The sequence below is a fragment of the Elephas maximus genome, chromosome 22 (assembly GCF_024166365.1).
Source record: "Elephas maximus indicus isolate mEleMax1 chromosome 22, mEleMax1 primary haplotype, whole genome shotgun sequence".
Classification (NCBI taxonomy): domain Eukaryota; kingdom Metazoa; phylum Chordata; class Mammalia; order Proboscidea; family Elephantidae; genus Elephas; species Elephas maximus.
Genome location: NC_064840.1, coordinates 61,468,331 through 61,482,142, shown reverse-complemented (window position 1 = coordinate 61,482,142; position 13,812 = coordinate 61,468,331). Strand labels below are relative to the sequence as shown.

At 39.1% G+C, this 13,812-nt stretch overlaps 1 protein-coding gene across 1 annotated transcript in view; it reads left to right on the top strand.

Annotated features, from left to right (window-relative positions):
- LOC126065536 (disintegrin and metalloproteinase domain-containing protein 32-like) overlaps positions 1-13,812 on the top strand; it is a 157,860-nt gene that overhangs the window by 82,494 nt on the left and 61,554 nt on the right. The window contains exons 11-12 of the mRNA XM_049865634.1: positions 3,339-3,475; positions 4,756-4,930. Coding sequence (XP_049721591.1) covers positions 3,339-3,475; positions 4,756-4,930 — 312 coding nt within the window. The remainder of the gene's footprint in view (positions 1-3,338; positions 3,476-4,755; positions 4,931-13,812) is intronic.

Sequence of the window (13,812 nt, the reverse complement as noted above, 5' to 3'; positions counted from 1 at the left end):
AGGAATCTTATGTGGCACAGCACTATACAACATAAAGAGTGAACCCTAATGTAAACTATGGACTTTGTTGCTGTTGTTACGTGCCATCGAGTTGGTTCTGACTCATAGTGACCCTGCCTACAACAGAACTAGACACTGGCCAGTCCTGCGCCATCCTCATAATCATTGTTCAGCTTGAGCCCATTGTTGCAACCACTGTGTCAATCTATCTCATTGAGGGTTTTCCTCTTTTTCGCTGACCCTCTACTTTACCAAACATGATGTCCCTCTCCAGGGACTGATCCTTTCTGATAACATGTCCAAAGTATGTGAGAGGAAGTCTCGCCATCCTGGCTTCTAAGGAGCATTCTGGCTGTACTTCTTCCAAGGGAGATTTGTTTGTTATTTTGGCAGTCCATGCTATATTCAATAATCAATCTTCTTCGGTCTTATTTACTGTCCAGCTTTCTCATGCATATGAGGAGACTGAAAATACCATGGTTTGGGTCAGGTACACCTTAGTCCTCAAAGTGACATATTTGCTTTTTAACACTTTGAAGAGGCTTTTTGCTGCAGATTTTCCCAGTGGAATACATCGTTTAATTTCTTGACTGCTGTGTCCACGGGCTTTGATTGTGGATCCAGGTAAAATGAAGTGAGTTAAATGAGGATATGATATGATTCATTACTCCTACAATTTCAAATTTTGATGTTGGCACTAATTTCTACAATTCCCACAGGTATGCCATGTTATTTTTGATTTCCCATCTTGCGAGAAGTTTCAGAGCCTGCCTCTTGACCCTCCCTATGGTAATAGCTGTCACTCTATGTGCTAGCGTACCAATCTGGGGATTTTGCTAGTTACAAAGTGTGTCTAGTCCACCATAATTCTGATACTGGGAATATGATACTAGAATGTATCTGTCCTTTTGGATTCACTGTCAGATGGAATTGAAGCAGGATTCCATTGAACAATTTGTCCAGTAGACTAAGGTGCTCTTTAGGTTTCCCAGATCGCTTCAGTTCTGAGGCTGAATCCAAGAACCCCTAGAAGTCCTAGGTATTTCTTTTCCCTGTGCGTGCAGTCATTCTGGTGAATAGTTCCAGGTTCCTCTGGAGAAGGCTTGGAGGAATAGTCAATTATTCACCTGTGACTTTGTGGCAGGTTCCTCCCTTCAAAGCGACTGGGAGTCCAGAAGGCTGTGAACTGGTTTAGGTCTGGGGATCCCTAGACTGAAATTTTTACTTCTTAATATGTCAGGCAGGAGCTCTGGTGGTACAGTCATTAAGTGCTCAACTGCTAACTGAAAGGTTGACAATTCAAACCCATCAGCCACTCCAAAGGAGAAAAACGTAGCATCCTGCTTCCTCACAGATTTACAGCCTTGGAAACCCTACAGGGCAGTTCTGCTCTGTCCTGTAGGGCTACTATGAGTTGGAATCAACTCGATGGCAATGAGTTTTTTTTTTTTTTTTTTTTAATATGCCAAGAACGCATTTAAACTGGTTCCTGTATATTTTATTTTTAGGGTCCCTGAAATAATTGCCACAATCCTTGTGGTGCAAAACACTGATCATATCAAAGTCCCTCTAGCTTATTGAGGTAATTTCACCCACTTTTTCTCAGACAGTTAAGTATTACCACATAACCTGTACCACTCCTGGTCCCATTGTTCCCATTAATTTCAGAGAAGCAAATTACATTGAAGCCTCTACCATCATCTCAAACTTACAGAAAACAGCCACCAGAGATTTTTGACTGTATCGGTGTTCCTCTCATCGAAGTATTAGTTAATGCTTTGGCGAGGGAATTGTCCTCCCGACCCTCTCTGGAGGTGTGGTGAGGGATAGTTACTGAACAGACTACATGTAATAGATTCATTCAATATTCCCATGTATCTGAAACTCAACACTCTTTAATGTACAGTATTCTCAGAAAGTTGCAGTATTTTGACCTCACTGGCAGTAGGCCATGGTTAAGTTTAACTTTAATTAGTCACCCTAGTAGAATATTAACATCACTCCTGCTTTGACCCAACACATTGTTAAATACAGAGTCCCAAATCAGTCACCCATTTCTATAAATTTGTTGTGGTTTATCCTTCTATTTCATACCCCTTGGTCAAACTTTTTCAGTGTATAAACTGTCCTCTCCTAGAGCAGAACATTCTCTTTCCAGACTGTTAGGATCTAATTCTTAATATGGACCTGAGCAATGAGGGGTAGTGAGATAACTGTCCCAGGTATCATTAAACATTAAAAAAAATTTTTTTTTTTTTAGCAGAGGCTGACTCTCTCAGAGTTTGGAGAGGGCATCTTCTGCTGGTGAATGACGGGCTATTTGTCCATGTCTCTCCAAATGTCCCCATCCCAGTCGCAGATTCCAACTCCTTCCCCACCAGATCTGGTGGTCATGAGCATTAAATGGTGCTGCAGCCCTGCAATCCTTATTATTAGACCTTGACCTTGGTCTTCAGTCTTGTCAGCTCAGTGACTATAGGAAATGACGAGTTGCTTCATTGCTGCTGCAGAGGCTTTCTGGTTGTCTGTTTGCACTCTCGGTTGCACATTTACACCTTTCCTTTCTAATTTACTTTATGTACATTCTCTAAGGCTGTCATAAGAAGCCAGATGACCCCCAAGTCTTTATAATCACTATTGTCATCATAACAGTTAAGTGCTTTGATTTTCCTGACATCTTGGCCTACGCCTGCACTTTTTTTGTAGCCAGCTTTGGTCATAAAATTGAGAAGTTAGACCATCACTGTAAGCGTTGAATTATCAGTGTCCCATTTCTCCGTGGTGAGGAAATTATCTGTGCCTAGGAAATATGTGAGCCACTTAACTTAAGGTTGCTATATCGAGGGTTTGTTTTCTGTGGCTTCTCTTGATACCACTTACTGTATCAGTGAAGGTCCTAGCAGGAAGGAGATAAAACAGTTTAATTTGGTAACTGGGTTTTGTGACCGCTTTGTGAACTGGGAGGAGGAGTATCATCTGAATTACCCTGAATGAATATCAGAGCTGTTGTCAGAAATTGGGTGAATGGAAGTTTGTGGTCCCAGTAGCTAAAAATCTAATGTAAATATTCTTCATCAAAACAGCCCTGTTTTATAAGTTATGATAGCTATCCAATAATTACTTTAGGTATTTGGTTGTTAAAACATGGCAAAGCTTGTCATAGATTTAATATGCTTATATCTCAGCTAAAACTTAGTAAGAATAGTTTCTCACCTGTCTAAGGAATCATATCTCCTTATTTTAAAATATTTGATAAAACAATAAAAATATTTAGAATTAGAATATTATTTTTACCAACGTTTGAGTTGACTTTCTTTGGATTTTCTTTGTTGTTGTAGTATCCCAAGGAGATAACTTTGGAGGCATTTTCAGTTATTGTTACCCAGTTGCTGGGACTTAGTCTGGGACTATCATATGATGACCCAAAGGAATGTCACTGCTCAGGAGCTATCTGTATAATGAATCCAGAAGCTATGTAAGTTTTTTTTTTCTTTTTTAATAAGATTTATTTTTTGGTTATTAAATTTATGTTATTAATATTTTATGTACAATAATTTAGAATTTATTTAAAGCTAACTTACACAAATTTTTTTTTTTTTTTTTGTTTTAACTTACACAAATTAGCTATAAATGGACCAAGTTCACTGCAGAATGTGAACATGTATATTTTACGCGTAGGAGTAGTGTAGAAGGGGAGCTGCACCTTTAAAGACAATCGAGGATAACTAGTCCAATCTGCAAGATACATTAGCAAAGCAGTTCTCCTTAAGCTGTGTATTTTATAAAATCATTTAGTAAGGATCTTTAAAAATATGTCAGCAGGCCAAAACTATGGCCTTTGTTTTTAAACAGAATTTTTGAGTTGCTTGTAGGGTAATTTGATGTTGTGGAAAAATCACTATTGCAAGAATAAAAAGTCTTGCTTGGAGACTGAATAAGTATATAACAGTTGTGTGATTTGGGACAAATTATTTGACCTGCTTGGATTTACATTTCTCATCTTTAAAATGGGAACAATTATGACTATCCTTTTATTTCACAGGGCAATATACGAATAAAATGAGAAATAGAATGGGAAATTGTTTTTCAAATTATAAAATTCCATAAATATGTGATGGATTAAAGTTACTGTGATTTGTAGGTTTGCCAGTGTTTCCAAAATAGCATATCAGACAAGTACTGCAGCAGGTATATTTAGTATCCTACATGTTTTTTTATTTGTGAAAATGGCTTATGATAGGTTATAATCGATCTATAACTGAGGATGGCCTGTTAAACTTGATGGAAACCCTGGTGATATAGCAGTTAAGGGCAGCAGTTTGAATCCACCAGGCACTCCTTGGAAACCAGATGGGGCAGTTGTACTCTGTCCGATAGGGTCACTATGAGTTGGAGTTGACTCAATGACAACAGTTTTTGTTTTTGTTTTTGGATTAAACTTGACAAGGAGCCCTGGTGGTGCAATGGTTAAGCACTTGGCTTGTAACTGAAAGATTGGCCGTTTGAACCCACCCAGCTGCTCAGTGGTGGAAAGACCCAGAGATCTGCTCTGTAAAGACTACAGCCTAAGAAACCCTATGGGGCAGTTCTACTTTGTCACATGTGATCTCTATGTGTCATCAACGAGACAGCATCCAATAACAACACCAACATTAAATTTGACATTTCGAAATTAATTTATATAGGTAATGGAACATATAGACTTATGTTTTCCAGAAGTATACTGCCAACAACATTTTACCAATTCATCTTTAGGCAATCCAGTGGAGTGAAGACTTTCAGCAATTGCAGTTTGAGTGACTTTGAAAATTTCATTTCAAATGTGGGTGCCAGATGTCTTCAGAATAAACCGCAAATGCAAGTAAGGGCTTCAGTCTGTGGCAACCACAAAGTGGAGGCAAATGAAATCTGTGACTGTGGTTCTGAGGAAGTAAGTCTGATAACTGGGAAAAATGACTAATAACTCTATTGTTTTAGTTAGTCTTTTTGTCATAAATGTTAGGTATCTCATATATGACTGAGTATAGTGCAAAATATTGAAGCTAAGTGATATCAAGTTTGAATTACACAGAAGAATATACTGTCTAGATTTTATAGGTTGAAGAGTTCTGAAGAAATTTAAAATATGCTGCAGAAAAGCTTTTGTTCATGGGAAAAAAGAGGAGCCTAGAATGAACTTTCGGGTTCCAGGCTAAATACATAAGATCTTTCAAAACCTCTGGTTAACCTTTGGACTTTTGATAAAATGTTTTATTGAGGGTGAATGTGTCAGCAGCTCATCATGTGCCCCGTAGGCTATTACTTCACAATGGGATCAGTAGTATTGTGAGGGAAACTGTGTTAATATTGCAATCTATACATTGACTGATTTTGTTTGTTCACTTGATAGGGAAGGCCAGGACATAGAACGAATGCAAAAAATCTAGGGAAGAATGCTTTTTGAGAATTCGGTATTTGCAAGACTTCAGCAGATATTATGATTTTCAGACGGAAACAGTATTAGAGTCTGATACAAACATGGACCTGAATGTACTTGTACCCATAACAAATTGTTTTAATAACTATGCTTTTGTATTATAGTTTCCCATTTAGTAGAACAACTCTGCCCTTTTTACTCTTCTTCATTTTTTAAAAATAATTTTTATTGTGCTTTAAGTGAAAGTTTACAAATCAAGTCAGTCTGTCACATGTAAGCTTATATATACCTTACTACATACTCCCATTTACTCTCCCCCTAATGAGTCAGCCCGCTCCCTCCTTCCAGTCTCTCCTTTCGTGACCGTTTTGCCAGTTTCTAACCCTCTCTACCCTCCCATCTCCCTTCCAGACAGGAGATGCCAACACAGTCTCAAGTGTCCACCTGATAGAAGTAGCTCACTCTTCATCAGCATCTCTCTCCAACCCGTTGTCCAGTCCCTTCCATGTCTGATGAGTTGTCTTCAGGAATGGTTCCTGTCCTGGGCCAACAGAAGTTCTGGGGACCATGACCGCCAGGATTCCTCTAGTCTCAGTCAGACCATTAAGTCTGGTCTTTTTATGAGAATTTGGGGTCTGCATCCCACTGTTCTCCTGCTCCCTCAGGGGTTCTCTGTTGTGCTCCCCGTCAGGGCAGTCATCAGTTGTGGCCGGGCACCATCTAGTTCTTCTGGTCTCAGGATGATGTAAGTCTTTAGTTCACGTGGCCCTTTCTGTCTCTTGGGCTCATAGTTATCGTGTGACCTTGGTGTTCTTCATTCTCCTTTGATCTAGGTGGGTTGAGACCAATTGATGCATCTTAGATGGCCGCTCGTTAGCATTTAAGACCCCAGATGCCACACTTCAAAGTGGGATGCAGAATGCTTTCATAACAGAATTTATTTTGCCAATTGACTTAGAAGTCCCCTTAAGCCATAGTCCCCAAACCCCCGCCCTTGCTCCGCTGACCTTCGAAGCATTCAGTTTATCCTGGAAACTTCTTTGCTTTTGGTCTAGTCCAGTTGAGCTGACCTTCCATGTAGAGTATTGTCCTTCCCTTCACCTAGGGTAGTTCTTATCTGCTAAAAAAAAAAAAATTTTTTTTTTTTTATCCACAAACTAATCAGTAAATAACCCTCTTCCATTCTCCCTTCCTCCCCCTTCTCGTAACCACAAAAGAACGTGTTCATCTCAGTTTATACTATTTCTCAAGATCTTATAATAGTGGTGTTATACAATATTTGTCCTTTTGCCTCTGACTAATTTCACTCAGCATGCCTTCCAGATTCCTCCATGTTATGACATGTTTCACAGATTCCTCACTGTTCTTTATCGATGCGTAGTATTCCATTGTCTGAATATACCATAATTTATTTAACCATTCGTTCGTTAATGGACACCTTGGTTGCTTCCAGCTTTTTGCTATTGTAAACAGTGCTGCAATAAACATGGGTGTGCATATATCTGTTTGTGTGAAGGCTCTTATTTCTCTAGGGTATATTCCGAGGAGTGGGATTTCTGGGTTGTATGGTAGTTCTATTTCTAACTGTTTAAGAGAACGCCAGATAGATTTCCAAAGTGGTTGTACCATTTTACATTCCCACCAGCAGTGTATAAGAGTTCCAATCTCTCCACAGCCTCTCCAACATTTATTATTTTGTGTTTTTTGGATTAATACCAGCCTTGTTGGAGTGAGATGGAATCTCATCGTAGTTTTAATTTGCATTTCTCTAATGGCTAATGATCAAGAGCATTTTCTCATGTATCTGTTGGCTGCCTGAATATCTTCTTTAGTGAAGTGCGTGTTCATATCCTTTGCCCACTTTTTGATTGGGTTGTTTGTCTTTTTGTGGTTGAGTTTTAACAGAATCATATAGATCTTAGAGATCAGGTGCTGGTCGGAGATGTCATAGCTGAAAATTTTTTCCCAATCTGTAGGTGGTCTTTTTACTCTTTTGGTGAAGTCTTTAGATGAGCATAGGTGTTTGATTTTTAGGAGCTCCCAGTTATCTGGTTTCTCTTTGTCATTTTCAGTAATGCTTTATATTCTGTTTATGCCTTGTATTAGGGCTCCTAGGGTTGTCCCTATTTTTTCTTCCATGATCTTTATCGTTTTAGTCTTTATGTTTAGGTCTTTGATCCACTTGGAGTTAGTTTTTGTGCATGGTGTGAGATATGGGTCCTGTTTCATTTTTTTGCAAATGGATATCCAGTTATGCCAGCACCATTTGTTAAAAAGACTATCTTTTCCCCAGTTAACTGACACTGGGCCTTTGTCAAATATCAGCTGCTCATATGTGGATGGATTTATATCTGGGTTCTCAATTCTGTTCCATTGGTCTATGTGCCTGTTGTTGTACCAGTACCAGGCTGTTTTGACTACTGTGGCTGTATAATAGGTTCTAAAATCAGGTAGAGTGAGGCCTCCCACTTTCTTCTTCTTTTTCAGTAATGCTTTACTTATCCAGGGCTTCTTTCTCTTCCATATGAGGTTGGTGATTTGCTTCTCCATCACATTAAAAAATGTCATTGGAATTTGGATCGGAAGTGCATTGTATGTATAGATGGCTTTTGGTAGAATAGACATTTTTACTATGTTAACTCTTCCTGTCCATGAGCAAGGTATGTTTTTCCACTTAAGTAGGTCCTTTTTAGTTTCTTGCAGTAGTACTTTGTAGTTTTCTTTGTATAGGTCTTTTACATCTTTGGTAAGATTTATTCCTAAGTATTTTATCTTCTTGGGGGCTACTGTGAATGGTATTGATTTGGTGATTTCCTCTTCGATGTTCTTTTTGTTGATGTAGAGGAATCCAAGTGATTTTTGCAAGTTTATCTTATAACCTGAGACTCTGCCAAACTCTTCTATTAGTTTCAGTAGTTTTCCGGAGGATTCCTTAGGGTTTTCTGTGTATAAGATCAAGTCATCTGCAAACAGAGATAATTTTACTTCTTCCTTGCCAATCCGAATGCCTTTTATTTCTTTGTCTAGCCTAATTGCTCTGGCTAGGACCTCTAGCACAATGTTGAATAAGAGTGGTGATAAAGGGCATCCTTGTCTGGTTCCCGTTCTCAAGGGACATGCTTCAGGCTCTCTGCATTTAGAATGATGTTGGCTGTTGGCTCTGTATAGATGCCCTTTATTATGTTGAGGAATTTTTCTTCAATTCCTATTTTGGTGAGAGTTTTTATCATAAATGGGTGTTGGACTTTGTCAAATGCCTTTTCTGCATCAATTGATAAGATTGTGTGGTTTTTGTCTTGTTTATATGATGGATTACATTAATGATTTTTCTAATATTAAACCAACCTTGCATACCTGGTATAAATCCCACTTGGTCATGGTGGATTATTTTTTTGATATGTTGTTGAATTCTATTGGCTAGAATTTTGTTGAGGATTTTTGCATCTATGTTCATGAGGGATATAGGTCTGTAATTTTCTTTTTTTGTGGTGTCTTTACCTGGTTTTGGTATCAGGGATATGGTGGCTTCATAGAATGAGTTAGGTAGCATTCCCCCATTTTCTATGCTTTGAAATACCTTTAGTAGTAGTGGTGTTAACTCTTCTCTAAAAGTTTGCTGGAACTCTGCAGTGAAGCCTTCTGGGCCAAGGCTTTTTTTTGTTGGGAGTTTTTTGATTACTATTTCAATGCCTTTTTTTGTTATGGGTCTATTTAGTTGTTCTACTTCTGATTATGTTAGTTTAGGTAGGTAGTGTTTTTCTAGGAATTCATTCATTTCTTCTAGGTTTGCAAATTTGTTAGAGTGCAATTTTTCGTAATAATCTGATATGATTCTTTTAATTTCAGTTGCGTCTGTTGCGATATGGCCTATCTCGTTTCTTATTCGGGTTATTTGTGTCCTTTCCTGTATTTCTTTAGTCAGTCTGACCAATGGTTTATTAATTTTGCTAATTTTTTCAAAGAACCAGCTTTTGGCTTTGTTAATTCTTTCAATTATTTTTCTGTTCTCTAATTCCTTTAGTTCAGCTCTAATTTTTATGATTTGTTTTCTTCTGGTGCCTGATGGATTCTTTTGTTGCTCACTTTCTATTTGTTCAAGTTGTAGGGACAGTTCTCTGATTTTGGCTCTTTCTTCTTTATGTATGTGTGCATTTATCGATATGAATTGACCTCTGAGTGCTGCTTTTGCTGTGTCCCAGAGGTTTTGATAGGAAATGTTTTCATTCTTGTTGCATTCTTTGAATTTCTTTATTCCCTCCTTAATGTCTTCTATAACCCAGTCTTTTTTGAGCAGGGTATTGTTCAGTTTCCAAATATTGGATTTCTTTTCCCTGATTTTTCTGTTATCGATTTCCACTTTTATGGCCTTGTGGTCTGAGAAAATGCTTTATAATATTTCGATGTTTTGGATTCTGCAAAGGTTTGTTTTATGACCTAATATGTGACCTATTCTAGAGAATGTTCCATGTGCTCTAGAAAAAAAAGTATAATTTGCAGCTGTTGAGTGGAGTGTTCGTTATAAGTCTATGAGGTCAAGTTGGTTGATTGTAGCAATTAGGTCTTCCGTGTCTCTACTGAGCTTCTTACTGGAAGTCCTGTCCTTCTCCAAAAGTGGTGTGTTGAAGTCTCCTACTATAATTGTGGAGGTGTCTATCTCACTTTTCAGTTCTGTTAAAATTTGATTTATGTATCTTTCAGCCCTGTCATTGGGTGCATAAATATTTACTATGGTTATATCTTCCTGGTCAATTGTCCCTTTAATCATTATGTAATGTCCTTCTTTATCCTTTGTGGTAGATTTAACTTTGAAGTCTATTTTGTCAGAAATTAATATTGCTACTCCTGCTCTTTTTTGATTGTTGTTTGCTTGATATATTTTTTTCCATCCTTTGAGTTTTAGTTTGTTTGTGTCTCTAAGTCTAAGGTGTGTCTCTTGTAGGCAGCATATAGACGGATCATGTTTCTTTATCCAGTCCGAGACTCTCTGTCTCTTTATTGGTGCGTTTAGTCCATTTACATTCAGTGTAATTATAGATAAGTATGTGTTTAGTGCTGTCATTTTGATGCCTTTTTGTGTGTGTTGTTGACAATTTCATTTTTCCACTTACGTTTTTGTGCTGAGACGTTTGTCTTTGTAAATTGTGTTCATTTTCATAGTAGTCATGTTTATGTTTGCTGAGTCGTTATGTTTTTCTTGGTTTTTATTTTGAGTTATGGACTTGTTAGACCTCTTTGTGGTTACCTTAATATTTACCCCTATTTTTCTAAGTAAAACCCTAGCTTGTATCATTCTATTTCGCCTTGTTTTCCTCTCCATATGGCAGTTCTGTGCCTCCTGTACTTAGTCCCTCCTTTTGATTTTTTTTTTGATTATTGTGATCTTTTACATACTGACTTCAAAGGTTCTCTGTTTTGAGTGTTTTTTTCTTTTTAAAATTAATCTTAATTTGTTTTTGTGATTTCCTGATTTGAGTTGATATCAGGATGTTCTGTTCTGTGACCTTGTGTTGTGTTGTTATCTGATGTTATTGATTTTCTGAGCAAACAATTTCCTTTAGTATTTCTTGTAGCTTTGGTTTGGTTTTTGCAAATTCTCTAAGCTTGTGTTTATCTGTAAATTTTTTAATTTTGCCTTCATATTTGAGAGAGAGTTTTGCTGGATAAATGATCCTTGGCTGGCAGTTTTTCTTCTTCAGTGCTCTGTATATGTCATCCCATTACCTTCTTGACTGCATGGTTTCTGCTGAGTAGTCTGAACTTATTCTTATTGATTCTCCTTTGTAGGAGACCTTTCTTATCCCTGGCTGCTTTTAAAATTTTCTCTTTATCTTTGATTTTGGCAAGTTTGATGATAATATGTCTTGGTGATTTTCTTTTTGGATCAATCTTAAATGGGGTTTGATGAACATCTTGGATAGATATCCTTTTGTCTTTCGTGATGTCAGGGAAGTTTTCTGCCAACAGATCTTCAACTATTCTCTCTGTATTTTCTGTTATCCCTCCCTGTTCTGGGACTCCAATCCCATGCAAGTTATTCTTCTTGATAGAGTCCCACATGATTCTTAGGGTTTCTTCATTTTTTTTAATTCTTTTATCTGATTTTTCTTCAACTATATTGGTGTCAATTGCCTTATCCTCCACCTCCCCCACTCTGCATTCCAATTGCTCGATTCTGCTCCTCTGACTTCCTATTGAGTTGTCTAATTCTGTAATTTTACTGTTAATCTTTTGGGTTTCTGAATGCTGTCTATGGATTCTTGAGCTTATTAATTTTTCTGCTATGTTCTTGAATAATCTTTTTGATTTCTTCAACTGCTTTATCAGTGTGTTCCTTGGTTTTTTCTGTAGATTGCCTTATTTCATTTCTGAGGTCGTCCCTGATGTCTTGAAGCATTCTGTAAATTAGTTTTTTATATTCTGCATCTGGCAATTCCAGGATTGTATCTTCATTTGGGAAAGATTTTGATTCTTTAATTTGAGGAGTTGTAGAAGCAATCATGGTCTGCTTCTTTATGTGGTTTGATATCGACTGCTGTCTCCGAGCCCTCTATAAGATATTATAATGATTTATTTTATATTTGGTCACTGAGTCTTATCTTGTTTTGTTTTCTTTCAGTATACGTAGATGGGCTAGTAGGTTGCGCTGTCTTGATTGTTGTAGCCCTTTACTCACTTATGACCTATTACCAGCTGGTTTGGGCTGTTACCAGATATATAAGCCTAAGAGTCCATTCATTATTCTTGAGTAGAATCTGATTTTGGGTCACCAAGTGTGTGGTGTAGACTGTCACCTATTCACTTAGAGGAGTAGTGGTGATAGTTGTGTGCACCAGATTCTAGTAGCAGCAGGGGGTCACACTCCGGGCCGGCGGGGGGAGGGGGGAGGCAGGATGCTGACAGGCTTCCCCCAAGTGCCAGTGAGGTAGGTGTGTCTCTATTCCTAAAGCAGTTTTGTGGGTGGGCTCTGCAGCTGTACCTTAGGCACCCAGTGCATGTACCTCTACAGATTGGTACATGTCACTATCCTCAGACCCCTATGGCAGGAGGCTAGGTGGTTTGGGTGGAGCTTTAGCCCTCAGTTCCCTGTTGTGGGTCAGTGAGGGCTCTGTTTAATAGGCAGAGATATCAGACCTGGGAAACTTGTCTTTCCAGTAGTCTGCTAAAACAATTATAGTCAGATCACTATCAGAATTGCCCTTGCATTATAATAGCCACCTTGTTCCCTGTAGGGATGAAAGCCCAAGACTGTGGATCTCATAAGCTTGGCTGGAGCTGGTTCCTGTATTTTTAGTCCAATTTTGGGAAGTCAGGGAAGGATTTTTGGTCCCTGGTTTTTTTGTAGCTGCTTCTCTCAGGCCAGAAGAATGGGTTAGGAAAAGAGAAAAAAACAAAAACAAAAAAAAACCACAGAGCACTTCAGTCTCTGGCCCAGGAAATTCTAATGTTAATGAAGCCACATGGGAAGGGAAGGGGAGGGATCAGATAGATAGGAGAGAGTGGCACCCAGGAATATAGACAAAGTTACTTATATTGCTTGGTGATGACTGTTTTATCTGAGATTCCCGAGGGTTGTGTAGCCTGTGTGCACTGGCTGGGTAAAGATTGCCCCCAAGGGTCAGGCCCGCGTCCCGTGCTTGTGCTGTCTCAGAAGCCTCAGTTAGTTCCTCCTCTCCCAGTCCAAAGCCCAGCGCCAAGGTTCCCCGGCTGGGATGCTGCACTCCAGGCTCCAAAACCAGTCACTGCCTCCTGGTGACTTCTCCTCCTGTCAGCCGCATTGCTGCGCTGCCTGCGTGAACTGGCTGGGCTTCCCCCGAGGTTGCTTCTGGGGCCTAGGGCTGTGTCCTGTGTTTTCGCCGTCTCAGGATGCCGTGCTCAGCTCCCCTGCGCCCAGTCCAAAGCCCGGCACCAAGGTTTTCTGACTTGGACGCTCGCTGCAGGCTCTGAAAACAGTTGCTGCTTCCCAGTGGTTGCTTGTTCTCTCGTTAGCCACTTCATGTGCAGCCTGCTTGCATGGCTGAGTCTCTGTCACTCAGGTCAACTCTTTAGATCTGTGTTTGATGGTCAGGGTTCGTAGATTGTCATGTATGTGATCGATTCACTTGTTTTTCCAAGTCTTTGTTGCAAGAGGAATCCAAGGTAGCTTCTACCTAGTCAGCCATCTTGGCCCTACCCTCTTCTTCATTTTTTAAAGATTAATTTTATTGGAGTATAATCTACATAAAATAAAATGCACTCACTTTTCACTGCACAGGCTGATGAGTTTTGACAGTGCGGACCCAGGGAGGCCATGAGCCAGAGGCTTTCCAGTCGAATGGCACAGCTCAGCCTCCCAGGAAGTGGGGGTCTGTGCAAAGGGGGGCTAGGTGGATGGGAGAAAGGAATGGAAGGAAGAGAGA